General features: G+C 37.4%; 1 protein-coding gene across 2 annotated transcripts; it reads right to left on the bottom strand.

Moving 5' to 3' along the window:
• Positions 1 to 293: 293 nt before the first annotated feature.
• LOC135580951 (extra-large guanine nucleotide-binding protein 3-like) lies at positions 294 to 12,492 on the bottom strand. 2 transcript variants are annotated; one of them, XM_065099215.1, is made up of 9 exons: positions 10,961 to 12,492; positions 10,739 to 10,876; positions 8,661 to 8,765; positions 8,357 to 8,536; positions 6,645 to 6,822; positions 3,880 to 4,139; positions 1,976 to 2,148; positions 1,176 to 1,373; positions 294 to 882 (listed from the first exon to the last, which is right to left on the bottom strand). In XM_065099215.1, the coding sequence occupies exons 1-9, from the start codon at positions 11,906 to 11,908 to the stop codon at positions 498 to 500; spliced, it is 2,565 nt and encodes an 854-aa protein (XP_064955287.1). In that variant the 5' UTR covers positions 11,909 to 12,492; the 3' UTR covers positions 294 to 497. The 2 variants fall into 2 exon arrangements, with proteins under 2 accessions (XP_064955287.1, XP_064955286.1); XM_065099214.1 differs by having other exon boundaries at positions 6,630 to 6,822; positions 10,961 to 12,416.
• Positions 12,493 to 14,375: the final 1,883 nt, after the last annotated feature.

Here is a 14,375-nt window from a genome sequence, read left to right as displayed (position 1 = left end):
GTTAATTAAAACTCTAATTAGTGCTAAACTAAGTTTTACAGGATATAACTTCAGAGGGACATATGTATACAATTTTGTTCTTTTAAGACCACAAGGCATAGCTAATCTGAAACAAACTTTAAAATGTTAAAAGGCAAAAAGAAAATTATTCAGATCATAACAATGCTTTAGAATACTTAATTGTAAGAAGAGAGACAAGACACATGGGTTTCATCCATCCTGTCCTCAATATCACAAATTTAAGCTTGGAGAAGACGAGGCTCTCTTCCTTGTAGACCTCAAGTTTCAAGTGCTTCACCAAATGATCTACAATTTTTATTACAGTTCATGATTCATCACCCAAAGATCCATTAGTATTACAAAGAAGAACAAAGCAGAATAAGATTAATAGTCAAGAATAGACTTCAGAAATACATAGGGGTCTGAAACACAAGGACTAAATGGCTGCAAGACCGATAATATACACAGTAGTTCAAGCTGGGAGGCTCTGAGTTTGATCATTCCTGCCTGATAAATGGTGAGGAACTCATCTCTGTGGTGCTGTAAAATGAGTCCTCAATACAATTCTCGTCTCTCTCATTAGCCCACTTAAGCACCTCTCTCATGTACTTGAAGGCTTCGTCCACTGTTGGACGATCTCGTGCCCGAGCTTGCCAAACGAACAACTTCCGATTAGTGATGGATAAGTAGAGATCCTTAAACTTCATGGCAATGTAATAGTAAGCCTGGTGGGCTAGACTCTGGCTGTTCTGGTTAGTCTTCACTGGGGAGAATTCATTGAGCCACTCGCAGGCCGATAAAGGCACACGGTTTATCTTCTCTTCAAATAAGTCATACTTGTTGAGCACGAGCACAAATGGGGTATCTTGGAAGCATGGTTGCCTGGTTAAAATAACCTGAGAGTCAAACATGACTGCAAGTAATGATTATAACTATGAACTCTGTATGATAACAATTATGGGGTGCCATCACTATTCTCCTACCTTTTACTCTCGAAACTAATTTGGAGAAAATAATTCCATTGATCAAACCCTTAAACTTTATATGCATTTATAATCACTAAGAAATGATAGCATCTCAATTCGTTTACCAATAGGGACTTAGCTTTTAACTGCAGATTCCAGATAACATCTCAAGAAACAGATATAAGAATTATTTAGAAAGTGAAGTAGCACCTGACTGTCGCCTCGAATAACTCCTTGCTCTGCATCATCTTATTCCGGAGAGGTTTACTACTGTCATTAACATCAGCTGCCAACTGGTCATAGTCACCAAGTGAAACACAGAAGATCACCAGACGGACATCTTCAAACATTTCCACCCATTTGCAGCCCTCATTCATCCCCTTGACGCTTACTCTAATCAGTTGGTATCTGATAAAGAAAAGATGAACAACATGAGCCGAAGATAAGAAAACTGCAATATAGAAACACAAACAAACAAAAGAAGAAGAAAGCAAAAGATCAGACTCGAATAACAATAACACAGAGACCAACAATATGCAAGATTTTTAGCACTACACAAGTGATAGGACCTTTAAACAGAAAGTGTTGAGGACAGAGATCTATTTTGAATATGGGATCTGATTGCTAATATATGAGGACATATGAATTGAACATCAAGATAATCCATTTGTTGATTGTATAAAGCATATGTTTTGCCAGGCGCAGTTCTGTGATTTTCTAGTGTGGCAACCAAGCTTCTCATCTTTTTATCATTTATTGTCCATTCCAGCAGCATGTTGCTAATTAATGACATCACTAATTGTCAGAAAGATTAATAATCAGAGGCAAAGCATGCCTTTTGCTTAATTCTCTTTATTAACTTGTTTATGTTTGTGTTATGCCCAATTTATGTAAATACCTTATTTTTAGTAATATTTACTGGTTATAACCATGGTTCAGTCAAATAAAGTATGGTTCCTCCTAAGTTGGCAGATAAATATAGAAGCAAGAATAAATGATAGAGAAATTACTTGGTAAGTGGTTGGGAGTAAGCATCATGATTGTCATTATAGGGTTCAGACATTGGACTGTGGTCATCAAGTGAGAACTCTATACAAGCCAACCCATTTCCTTGAGTTACTCCTTCTGCGTAGAGTATATCTTTCTCTGAAGGTTCATACTCATTGCTTGACACCTCAATTGCCTGCAACAAAATATTGACATTAATATACACTATAATCCTAGCAAAGTTCTCAAAATAAGTTGACTCAAAATAAATTTATTGATGTTATGTGGAAACAATGTTTTCAGTTCTATTAAAACCAGTTTACTAAAAATAAATACCAGAGAATTTGGAAATTTGTATTTTGAGTTCAATTCTACCTTACCTTTTCTTTGCTATCTTTTGACTCATGTCAGAACATTTTTAATCTAGAAAACATTGATTACAAGAACAGAAAACTCTGTCTCACCTCATCTTTCTACTGCATGCTATCTCCAAAGCATATTTTTGTTTTACAGGTTAGGTTCTGTAGAAGCAATGCAGAACACTTGGATCATGTATTTTTAAACAAAAGTATAACTTTAAAGAAACATTTCTTTTTCCTCAAGTTGTAAGCGCAACAACCACGAAAGGTAATTACTGACAACGGCTCAAGGAGATGGGCAAATCAAAGTGATACACTAAATCACATCTTAAACAATCATGACAAAGAGTCTTCATGCACAATGTCACAAATTCAAGTCTCAAAGAAGTCCCAGCTTGTACAAGCATTTAAAGTACTTCAAAAATTTTGTTTAGATCAGATTTTAGTTATCTACTTGTCTTATTGACTCAACTGTGAACTTGACATGGTTTTACTAGTCTACTGTTTACAAATGGTTGCAGAATATTTATAGGTTTCCTTTTAAATGAAGCCAGAGCAGAAGTTCTGAACAGTTTCAGGGTAAGTTTCAGCTACTTCCATTATGGACATATAGAAAACTAAAAAGTAGTTATAATAAAAATATATCAGAGATGAAAAGAAATGGTGAAAAGTTCTTTTATCATAGACCAGAGAAAATATGATTAAGGTTTTTTGGATACAACCCCCCATGTTGAAAATTAACAATAACCCCTCTCTTTGCCCCCACATTAGCAAATGGCATAAGCTGGCGTTTATGAAGGAAGTGTTATAATAAATCTACAAGGCAAGGAATTACATAAAAAGCCTACTTTTGAATTCAATTCAATGACATCATTTATGTATGGTATGAATGTTCAAGAAAAAATGAACTAAGAAAGGCCTATAGGCATTCGAAAATAAAGATCATTCAGATTCTTTACTTGATCTCATGAATACCAGAAGAAAAAAGTCATTCCACTTAGGAAGACCAATTATTCCATGAAATTTGATAAATCACTACCAGTATCTTAGCTAATATGAAATCCACAAAAATTGTTGAGACAAAACCATGGATCGTTAAAAAAAATGGTTTGGAAGAAGCATGGAAGTATTACTAAAGATGAAGGTTATCATAGACAAGGATTGAAGTAACTCAGAAAACAGCAAAAAGTTCAGGATGAAATATCACAGCTAAGAGTTGGCTCCAAGTGAATATTCAACGATATTTTATTTCTGTAATCTCATATGCACGAGGGGAATTTTTTTTAAACACTAATGCTCTGAAGTCTGAAGAAACTAGAAATATCAGAGAATAAAAGAAAATTTTAACCCGAAGAATGCAAAACTGATAATCTGTCATTCTATCATGGATAAAGGACATTATTTCCTAGGAGTACTAGAACAACAATCAATTAAAATTAACAATTTGATATTGTAAATAATAAAACAGGAATCACAGGACAGATGCATTACTTTGTACCTAAACTGATACTAAATTCTATGTATTTTAGGATTAAAGAAAGCAACTTAACAATTTTGTAGATCAATACCTTGCTCAAAAAGTATCCAGCAATATCTGGAAGATAATGGAGCTCGTTTCTTCTCTTATATGTTTCCTGTATGGCTGGCTCCCTCCACATCTCATCAACCAATGGAGCATACTCACGTGTTGCAGCAGGGAAAAAAGCATCCAAGTCCCCCATGGCCACAATGTCTAAAAGCCAGTCAGAAAACTGCTTTAACCTTCCATTAATCGAGTAAATACAGAGATTTGGCTGACTAGCTTCACTTTTATGTTGGCCTGAAACCCCTGCAAAATGAATTGTTCCAATCATTTTATGAGACTCAAATAGCTTCTCTAACACAAGCATCCAGAGAAAGGAATAATGTGCAAAGGACTGACAAGGACAAATCAAATTTGAGAATCCACTAATGATATACAACATCATAGTCAGTGTGAACAAAAACCAAGTAAAGCACCTCATGCATTAACGAAACGGACAAAGAAACAAGTGCAAAGAGGAAACAAATTTGAGTGGCCGCCTATGTCGAGCCTTCCAAATGATTTTAGGCATGCAAGACAATGTGTCACAAATTGCACAAAGATTTTCTTAATAAAATCACTTGATGGATGGTGGACATGTGAAGACACATGACAAAAGTAGGCCAAAGTCAATGTTGGGAAATACAAAGCATGACAAATTGTGCAAAGTAACTATTTTGGCATGAAATTTTAAGGATATGGACGATTAGCCTTGGCATCATGGTAAGGATACTTCTTGTGAGCAGAGTAACTAGAATTTGTATCATGAAAATAGTCTCTACTTGCAGGGGTAAGACTGCTTATATTAACCCTACCCAAATTCTGTAATTTAATGGGAGCCCTTAAATCAAATCTTAAGGCTGTGTTTAGGGACGAGAGATACAAGAATTTTGGTGACACAATCCAATGATTTAGTAGGATGAATAATAATTAATCATTGTTCTTACTTCATAGTGATTCAACTACCTTCTACAGCGTTAAAATGTTAAAAATTTGAATAAAACAAATGATTTCTAATGGGTAGAGTCAGGACCAGAACTTAAGAAACAGGTTAATTGCAATAGGTTTATCCTTTAGATGAGCGAAAGACAATGACCTTAGCATTGTCTACTTGATTCAGGATCTATATGTGCTCTTTAAAGAGTGCATTGATTCTTTCTAGATCCCACATTGGTGGGAGCCACCGGACCACCCTTTAGATGGTCCCCTTAAAGAACCTGGTCTTAACTACTAGTGTACTTGAAGGGCACCTAGGGTTCAGATTAGCTTTTAGAAGATAATAGTCAAAGGAAATTCAAGTCAAAATAAGAGAAAAGAAAGCTCAATTCTAACAAGGATGCTCTGTCATTTGCTTAGCTTCAAAAGGAGTCAAAAAGAGAAAATTCTTGCCTATATTGTAGAATGCCAGGAACCACTTTAAACATAAGACCAGTGATTTAAAAAGGCGCTCCGGCGCTTGCCTAGGCGAGGAGAGGCCTGAGCACCTCGCTTCACTTCCAGGTGGCGCGCTTCAAAGAGGCACCGCCTGGGCGCTCGCCTGAGCGCCTGGGTTAAACCAGGCAACCGAACCAGGATTTTAGGTCTGGTTCAGTCTTGGTGCTTTAGTTGGTTCAATCGAACCAACTAAAACCGATATCAGCTGTCGCTGCCCAACCCTAACCCTGCTCGTTGCCGCTGTCGCCGCTCCCGCTGCTCGCCACTCCTGCTCCCACTCCCGCTGCTTGCCGTTGTCGCTGCTCGCCGCTGCCTCCTTACACTCCCGCTCCCGCTGCCGCTTCCTCTTCCTTCTTCTCCTTCTGTATACTGTTAACGGTTAGGGGGTCTCAAGTCGGGGTATCAAGGTGTTGGCGACTCGAGAAGTGATTGTATTGCTTGTGTCTAAGTAAGAAAGTGGAGTTAAGTAGGTTGAGTCAAGTTGCTTCAACGCACTAAAATGATCAATTTCCTGCAATAAGATCCTATCCTATGCTTCTGTGTTCGCTAGTTCCATTTCGAGAGCTCATCTACAACTTACACCTTCCAATCTTTAATCAAAACTATAATCTCGGGCAACGCCTGGTTGCTCTGATTTGAGTAGCTGTTAACAGTATACTAATAATAGTATGCGTATTTATTTGATTAATAATATATTATTTTGATTTTGTATCTTAGATTTTCTTAATTTAATAGCATATTTTTATTTAAAATTTTAAATAATTATATTTATTAATTATATTATATATTTTTATATTTTTGAGCCTTGTTTCGCTCGCGCGAGCGCCTGGGCGAGCGCCTAACGCCTCAGGCGTTTTTAGACCTTGGCGCCTACCGCTTTTTAAATCACTGTATAAGACCAGTATATACATAAATGACATTATACCGGTTATAATAATTGAACATATTCCAGAGAGCCATTTCACAATGTCATGCAACTGATTCACACTAACTACTAACACAGAAACAAGAAATTACACATACTACATGTATTATGAGGATATCATATTCGATATAATTAAACTTGTATTAATTGATGCAAGACAAGATGTCACCTCTTTTTGTTAGTTTACTGAAAACGATTTCTACAAGCATGTCATGTCAATCTGTCAATTAACAAATGACCTCTAGCGTACCACAAAGGCAGCCAAAATAGAAAACATGTTAGTGCTTTATATGTGTATGTATATAGGTGTTGCACATGTCATTAAAAATGAAAAAAAACAAACAACTAATACACAAGCAACAATTAGACAGTGGTCTGTGACAAATGAAAAGTGAAACCTATATGCATGTTACCGTCACTGGGATGTTGATCGTGTGAACCTGTCCCTTCCAACCTAGCTAAAGCCTCCTCCTCAAAGCGTTCTCGTCCCTCAAGTAAAATACTTAGATATTTGTACATATTGCTTTGTATCATTAGTTTGATATTCTCCAATTCTTCTTGAGAGAACTTATTTCCATACAAAAACTTTGCCTGTTCAAAACATTAAGCCATCAAATAGAAGTCCAGTCTAAATGGTGTATTCATGATGTAAAAAAGAACCACAAAAGAATATGGGTCGCAATGAATCAAAGAGAACTTGTTTTTATACAAAAATTTTGCCTAACAGAAACACTGAGCCATCAAATGGAAGTCCAGACTAAGCAGCATAAATCGAAAAGTGATATAAACATCTTACATCAGGCTATCAACTTCATGGTGAGCTCGAGAGATGTGTTCAGATGACTGAACTTCATGATAATTCTCTTTTTAAGCAATATATGGACTCTGGAACTTTCGGGTTTAGTATATTCATAAATAATCGATTATATTTTTGGAGTATTTTTGGCTTTGAAAATAGATGCCCTAGAGTTCCTGACATATTTACATCACTTGAAATCAATGCAAGAACAGCACAATGCCATGAATTGACTTACAATACATCTAAAATTAATGAAAAGGAGAAGCTATTGTGTAGAAGAGGATGAATAAAGGACCAATAAGGGAAAGTAGGACAGTGAGAGGGAGATGAAATATCAGAAAGCTAAAGGGTGCTTCTAAATTTTCTATGGCATCACAGGTAAACTGCTCCGTATGAATCTCAAAATTAAATAGAAAAGAAAATTAAACTTCTTCTCAAACTAAAATCGCGCTAGACAAGGGACAAATGACCACTGTTTGCAGAAAGAGAACTCCGTCACAAAAGCAAAAATACAAACAAGAATGATAAATATTCAACTAGAAAGATATAGTAACAGATTTGGCAAGTATAATTAAGCCATTTTTAGGAACCAATGTAGCAACAAATTTCCATAAACTTGAAGAGTAACAATGTATCATAAATGACAAAATCAAACATACAATGGCTACACCACTTAACTAATAGCAACATCTGCACAAAAATCAGGCATACAAATTGTACGTTATGAAGAAAGTTTGAACACATTTGATATATGAAAAACGTAACAGTCCTTAGCAGGGTTCCCAATTTCAATGTGTACCGCCCGTAAGAGGATACCGGTACGCGAACCGTCCTCTACCGGGCAGTGCCAGTGTTTTGACCGGTACTGAGGTGTATCGATCGGTACCGCCCTGGATTTCGACCGTTACCGAGGCATACCAATCGATACGCCCTGACATAGTAGGTGAAAGTATTTTTAAGGTTTTAGGGTGTACTATCGGTACGCCCTAGCGTATCGACAATATATACCGGTACATACTATATCGAGCAGAGCTCGGTACGCCGATACGGACCGGTATTCAAAACCCTGGTCCTTAGTATCTAATATAGTTAAGCTTTTAAAAACCTAAAACATAGACAGCCAAATTGCTACACCATTTGAGCTAACAGCATGATCTGCATGAATGTATGGATAGTAGCATTCCAGTATAGCACATAATTGATGCTAATTATCTTTACAGATCTTATTTGGATCAAGATTATGCATAAGATCAAAAGATATCCAGACAATCAGTAATCACAATCCTCTTAAATGTTCAACTAGAACAGTTTGCTGATATATCATACCTGTTTAAAGATAGTGCTTGTGCCAGACCCCTGTGGTCCAAGTAGCAAAAGCTTTTGAATTCTCTGCTCAAGGTAATCAGGTACAGGTCTGGCTACATAGGGAGCCACATTTTTATGATCATTTGGAACTGGATGTGGTACAGGTAAAGAAAACAAAGAACATGCCAATCTTGTCAATGTCTGTCAGGCAACAACACAAGCACAACATTAAGGTGACTATTATCCCAAATATCAGTTGTGACATAAGAGAATACAAATTCAGTCAAATTTGTACAAAAAGTGAATCTTAAATTATTATACACACCGATTCCCAGATATTTCCCCTTATATTATTTTGACCTTCCTCCTCATAACGGCCATCATCGTATACCCAGAAATGTGTATCACGTGGACATTGCACATTAGCAAGCTGCAAAATTGGCATGCATTCAAAAAGTGAATTATTGGAGAACCACGATGGGAATGACAAAAGCTTTGCAAATAATGATAGCAAATGAGACATGGAAACAAATGAAAAAAGAAAGTTTTCAATTCAATTAAAAGGACTGATATGTCAATGTCTGATTCCTGTTTTCTAAATTTCTCACCCTCAAAGCTACAATAAGTGACTTGGTAAATATGCAAGAAAATAGTTCATTCAGACCAATGATGTAGAGAAAAAAATAGAATACGAAGCCAAAATACCCTAATTAGTGAAAGGACAAATAGTTTCAGCCAGGTGAAAAGAAAATGATTGAATACCATGTGATTCCATCAGGCAATGACTGGAACTAACTGGGAATTGCCTGTATAACTGCAGTATTTGGTGTTATTTTCAAAGGACAAACCATAAAGTTATTAAGACCAAGGTATGCAATTTCGAATCGTACCGCCCGGTACGGGCGGTATGTACCGGTCTGACGACATACCGATACGTGGACCGCCCGTTACCGGACGGAACGTGCGACAGTGCTACAGTAAAAGTAAAAAAAATATTTAAAACCGCTCGGTAACAGTGATACAGTGCTCCAACGGTCAAATTGACTGTTGGAGCCCTTTCTCATAGTATTTAAACCATTCTTCTCCCCTATTTCACTCCATTACATTCTCATATTCTCTTAAACTATCTCAAACTCTTTTTTTCTCATATTTGTGCTCTCCTAAACTCTACAAAACAACGATTTATGAATTGAATCGAGGCTAATTTGAGAAGATTAAGAAGAAGAACTTTCTAATCAAGAAGTATGTTTACATAAGGACAATCCGTAATGGACTAAAATACGAACCTTGCACAAGATATTCTTCAAAGCCTGAAAAAGATATGTGATACTATTCTTACCTAATTTATATTGATTTTGCTAAACTTATACTATTACTATATTTATTTCTAACTTAAAAACCCTATCCTAACTTTTTTTTTTATTTTCAGGTATTTTCAGAGGGTTTTACACCTAAATTAGGTGTGCCGCTCGGTACACGGTATGGTACCATGCCATACCGAGTCAACCTCGAAACACCGGTACGGTACGGTATTGCATACCTTGATTAAGACAACTACCAAATATTCAGAAGGGCAAAATAAAAGTGAAAAAATTCAGTGAAACTTGGTGTAGCTTTAAAATATATGTTTATTTTTTAGTGTCTATCCTCTCAGGAAATACTGTTACATATCTTCAATTCTTCATTACAAAGCTCAATGCACAACTCTGAATGCAACAAAAATGACAACAAGAAGTAACTAGGATGTACCAAAATACAGCTCGGCATGAACTTTAACAAATCAACGATTTTGGAACATCACAAAAAGATATGAAAATGTAAGGGTCCATGCACACCACAGAAGTTGAACTTGAACCATGGTGCACAGGACCTACATATCCTATGGCAAGTTCATTGTGTGTTAGAATACAAAGTCAAACTAAAAGTGATGTCCACAATGCTGAGCAAGAAACAGTGCGTGGGCACATTGGGGAAAAAAATCTCTTCTGGCCGTATAAGCAAGCAAACATTTGAATGTTAGAAACTTGGATGAAGGAGCATGCATCACTTTTAACTATCACGGACATGAAGATTAACTAACTTCTGAGTCCTCTTTTCCTACTTTTTACTTTTCTTTGTGTAGCTCTTAGCATGAATTAAGTGAGGAACTTTGAATCAGTTCTCAATTCTTCTGGCACCTCAGGCATATTTTCATTAGATGAATCACAACAATTTTCCTGTAGAACTGCACATTGAACTGCTATTGCTGATCAAAATATCTAAAGTGACGAGTCTGGATGCACTGATGACCCTAAAGCGCTAAAGAAACAACTTAAACTGAAAACTAACTCAAAGGGAAAAAGAAGTATTAGAAGGTAGCTGCTTGACAACAAAAAGGTGGCTTTTGAGTGCAACAGTTTCTACCTTAAGCACCTTTAATTCAATTTTTGTAATTTCTCTGCCATTAATATAAACTTCAGTATTCCCATTGCTTGCATCAGCATGAAGCTTCCCAGTAAAATTCAAGTTGGAACTAATGATTCTATTGGGTTTCTCCCCCTCCTGCAAAATGAAGAAGCATAGGCAAAAGATTAGCATGTCTTAACAAGCAAGATGGCAGGGTTCGGAAAAAGCTGATGCACTTGCCTTTCCCCAGAGGCCTGATTCTTTGTCGTACCAATATTTTCCAGGCTTCAACTTTTGCGGTGGTATTGGGCAACTGAGCAACTCTGCCATCTCTTCTGGCCTAAGTGGGAATCCATTCACAATGAGCTGTTTCGGGCGGAGTTGGTTTGCAGGACATTCCTTCTCAGCTTTCAAGATTTGTCTGACCTCCAGTGGACTGAGAAGCCGTGACAATGTCCTCGAACTCTTTCCTAGTCTCAAGCGCTTTGACTCATCAATTGGCTGGCCAATGCAACTAACACACTTCCGCCCCTCTGGCATTGATCCCATGGCTCTGAGCACACAGTAGCTGCAATACCTGGCATCGCAGACCAGACAAACTTCTTTGCTCTCCCACTTCCTCTTGCCACATCTATAACACACTCTTTTCCTCTTTTCCCTCCTGGTGACACCAACATCTCGAGTGGAACCAGACAAATCACTGTAAAGCTCCTTGCTTTCTGATTTCTCCTCAAAAGTGACCACCGACGTCCTCCTTTCCTCGTTCACTGGTTGGCTAGGCTGCCCATTCGGCACGCTATGGGTGGACACTGGAGAATCCGAGCGGGAGGCATCCGAGAATTCTTCGTTCTGCAAGACTGAATCTACAGACTCAGAGCTTCCTGAGGTCTGGGAACTTCGGGGTGGGGGGTCAGCACAGCGAGCAATCCGAGAAACAGGCAAAGGAATTGGATCGACTACGGGGGGAGTGGTGCCATTCACCGAGCTATGTGAACCAGGGGCAGTCTCAGCCGTCGGGATCAAATCGACCGGGTCAACCCTCGGAAGCTCGTACGACACCGGCGGGCCATCGTACTCGATGGCGATGGAGTAGTCGAGGTTGGCCGGTGCCTCCGGTATGGGGGTGCCTGGAGGCAATATCCTCCGTAGCATCTCCTGCCAGCTACTCGCATCCATAGTGTCCGTCATTTCTCCAAGCTCAGCAATCACAGCAATCAAGCCGAACGCTTTCCGCTGGTCACTCTTACCACGGCCCGGATGAAGAACCACAACCAAGTCCCCCCCCCGCACAAGATCCAATCTTGAAAGCTCCAAGGAGCAAACTTCGCAGCGATAGCCTCGAGTAGGCGGAAAACACACAACCTTACGCCGTGCCAAAGAATCTGGAGGCTTTTCTTGGACAAAGCGGCCTGTGGACCAGACCAAAAGGTCTCGGAAGCGGAAGAAAACGGGGAGAACAGTATCAAAAGCACACCTTTTCGCCGCCCAAAGGGATCCACGGCTGTAAACCCGAAAAAGCCCTGGTTGGAGAGGGTAACCCTGGATCGTTGCACCAGACCCAGAACAAAGCTCCACCTTTCTGACGAATTGGATCGAAAACTTGAACTTGTCCGCTGATAGAGAAGGGAAACTGCGGGTCAAAGCCCTAGAAATCGAGCCTGGGAAGAAAATCTAGTTCATAAACAGCTCCTGGGGGAGAGGATGAAACGAAATCAAAGGCGGTGGGACGGGGAACCGAGCTGGAAAATGAGCTGTTTGGTGTTCCGTGTCGGAGCAGCGGATCCGTGCACAAAGAGTAGTCGGGTCCGCAATGATGAGGGGGTGCTGTGTTGGGTAGTCAATGGGGTAGTTAATATCCTATATACTATTACTCGGATCATCCATCATTTACTACTGTGGTCAGGGCGTGAATGTGATGCGTCTCAGAGAGGGTCCCACACCATCCTTGGATTTCCAACTCACCCAAAAGTACTACCACCACCATCAACTGCCCCATTCACCTTATTTGACTGGATTATCATATTAACCATGAGATGTCCATAAATGCCTTTGACTCAACTCATAATAAATTTATCATAGTGTATTGGACCTCATTTTATCAAATGTTGATGATTTGAAATCTCTTTTACACAAATATATACTTAAAAAAAAAATAAAACAAACTCTCAAGGAAAATTAATTTTTTTAAGAAAGTTTTTTTTTATTTTAGAATTTCCTAATAACATTCTCTCTTTTTTTCTTTTTTCCTAATACTTGGAATACCTCTTATCTTTCTCTCTTCATAATACTTGGAATCTCTTTATACAAATATATACTTAAAAAATAATACAAACTCTCAAGAAAATTTAATTTTTTTTAGAATTTTTTTTAAGAATTTCTTGACAGCATCCTTTTTTTTTCCCTAATACCTTTTTATCTTTCTAGGGTGAATCAATCTATATATTATAATATTTTTAATAATACTAAAAAAATATTATAAAAGGAATATAAAAACACTGTAATGTAGTGTAAAAAAAATTATAAATATCATGTTTTTATAAAATGCTATATATTTTTCTAGCGTTGCTTAAAACTTTGTAACATAATATTATTGACTATCAAATAAAAAATATTATAGGTATTAGATAAGCAAGTGATGCTGTTAGAGAATTCTGAAAATGAAGAGTTCTTCTCAAAATAAAAAATAAAAAAATTCCGAGAATTCATCCTAAAAAAATATATTGACTGGTACGTAGGTATTAATCTCGTCGTGTGTTAATCTCATTAGGTAAGATCGATATATCTAAAATATAGTAAGGTAAATTATCGTCTTCACCACTTATCCATTATAAATAAGAATTATATTCATGATTATTGAACGAAAAGATAAAAAATGATACTAACAAAAAACTAAAAGATACATTAATATTTTTTACATATAAACATATTAATATAATTAATATAATAATCAAAACTTTTATACGATAAAATCAACCCTGTGATTGATAGATTGTGACACCATAGGAGCTACTAGGATTAGAACCTCGGCAAGAACTGGGTAGAACAGGAAAGGCTTCCTTTCGTATCCCAACAGTCGCAGCTTTTACTTTCCATCGGTCAACGCATGAAAAAGTCAAAATGAGCATTTCCGTACCCCGTAGCTGTGTTGCTTGAAGTTCACGTCCGGGAATAAAAGTCAAACATGGCAGATCACATCAATCAGTCAGTGGGGACGATGCGATCGATAGCCTCTCTAATTGAGTTGGTGGATCATTAGCTCATGGTTGTAAAATGAGCCACTCTCGACAGGATTTTATTGGAGATCCGTTGCGTCTTCACACTACAAAGAGAGCTTCAAAAAATCTTTCTTGTTATGTTCAAATCGAATCCGAAGATCGGATCGAACCGATTTGATTTGAATCAATCCAATTTAATTTTGAATATTATAAACTATTCTGATTTAAAAATATTTTTTTAATTTAATTAATTGGTTTAAACCAAATCAAATCGATTATGATTTAAAGGATTGAGTTCAATATCCTAAACCGATTAATTAAACCAATCCAAAAACTCAATTTTACAAATGATATAAGATCAATTTCATAAATCTTATTGTATCATCCAATTGGGTTCCATTCAATTGAATTGAATAGAATATATACATATATATATATAT

This window comes from Musa acuminata, chromosome BXJ2-3, assembly GCF_036884655.1.
Source record: "Musa acuminata AAA Group cultivar baxijiao chromosome BXJ2-3, Cavendish_Baxijiao_AAA, whole genome shotgun sequence".
Taxonomy (NCBI): domain Eukaryota; kingdom Viridiplantae; phylum Streptophyta; class Magnoliopsida; order Zingiberales; family Musaceae; genus Musa; species Musa acuminata.
This window is presented reverse-complemented; position numbering and strand designations above follow the sequence as displayed.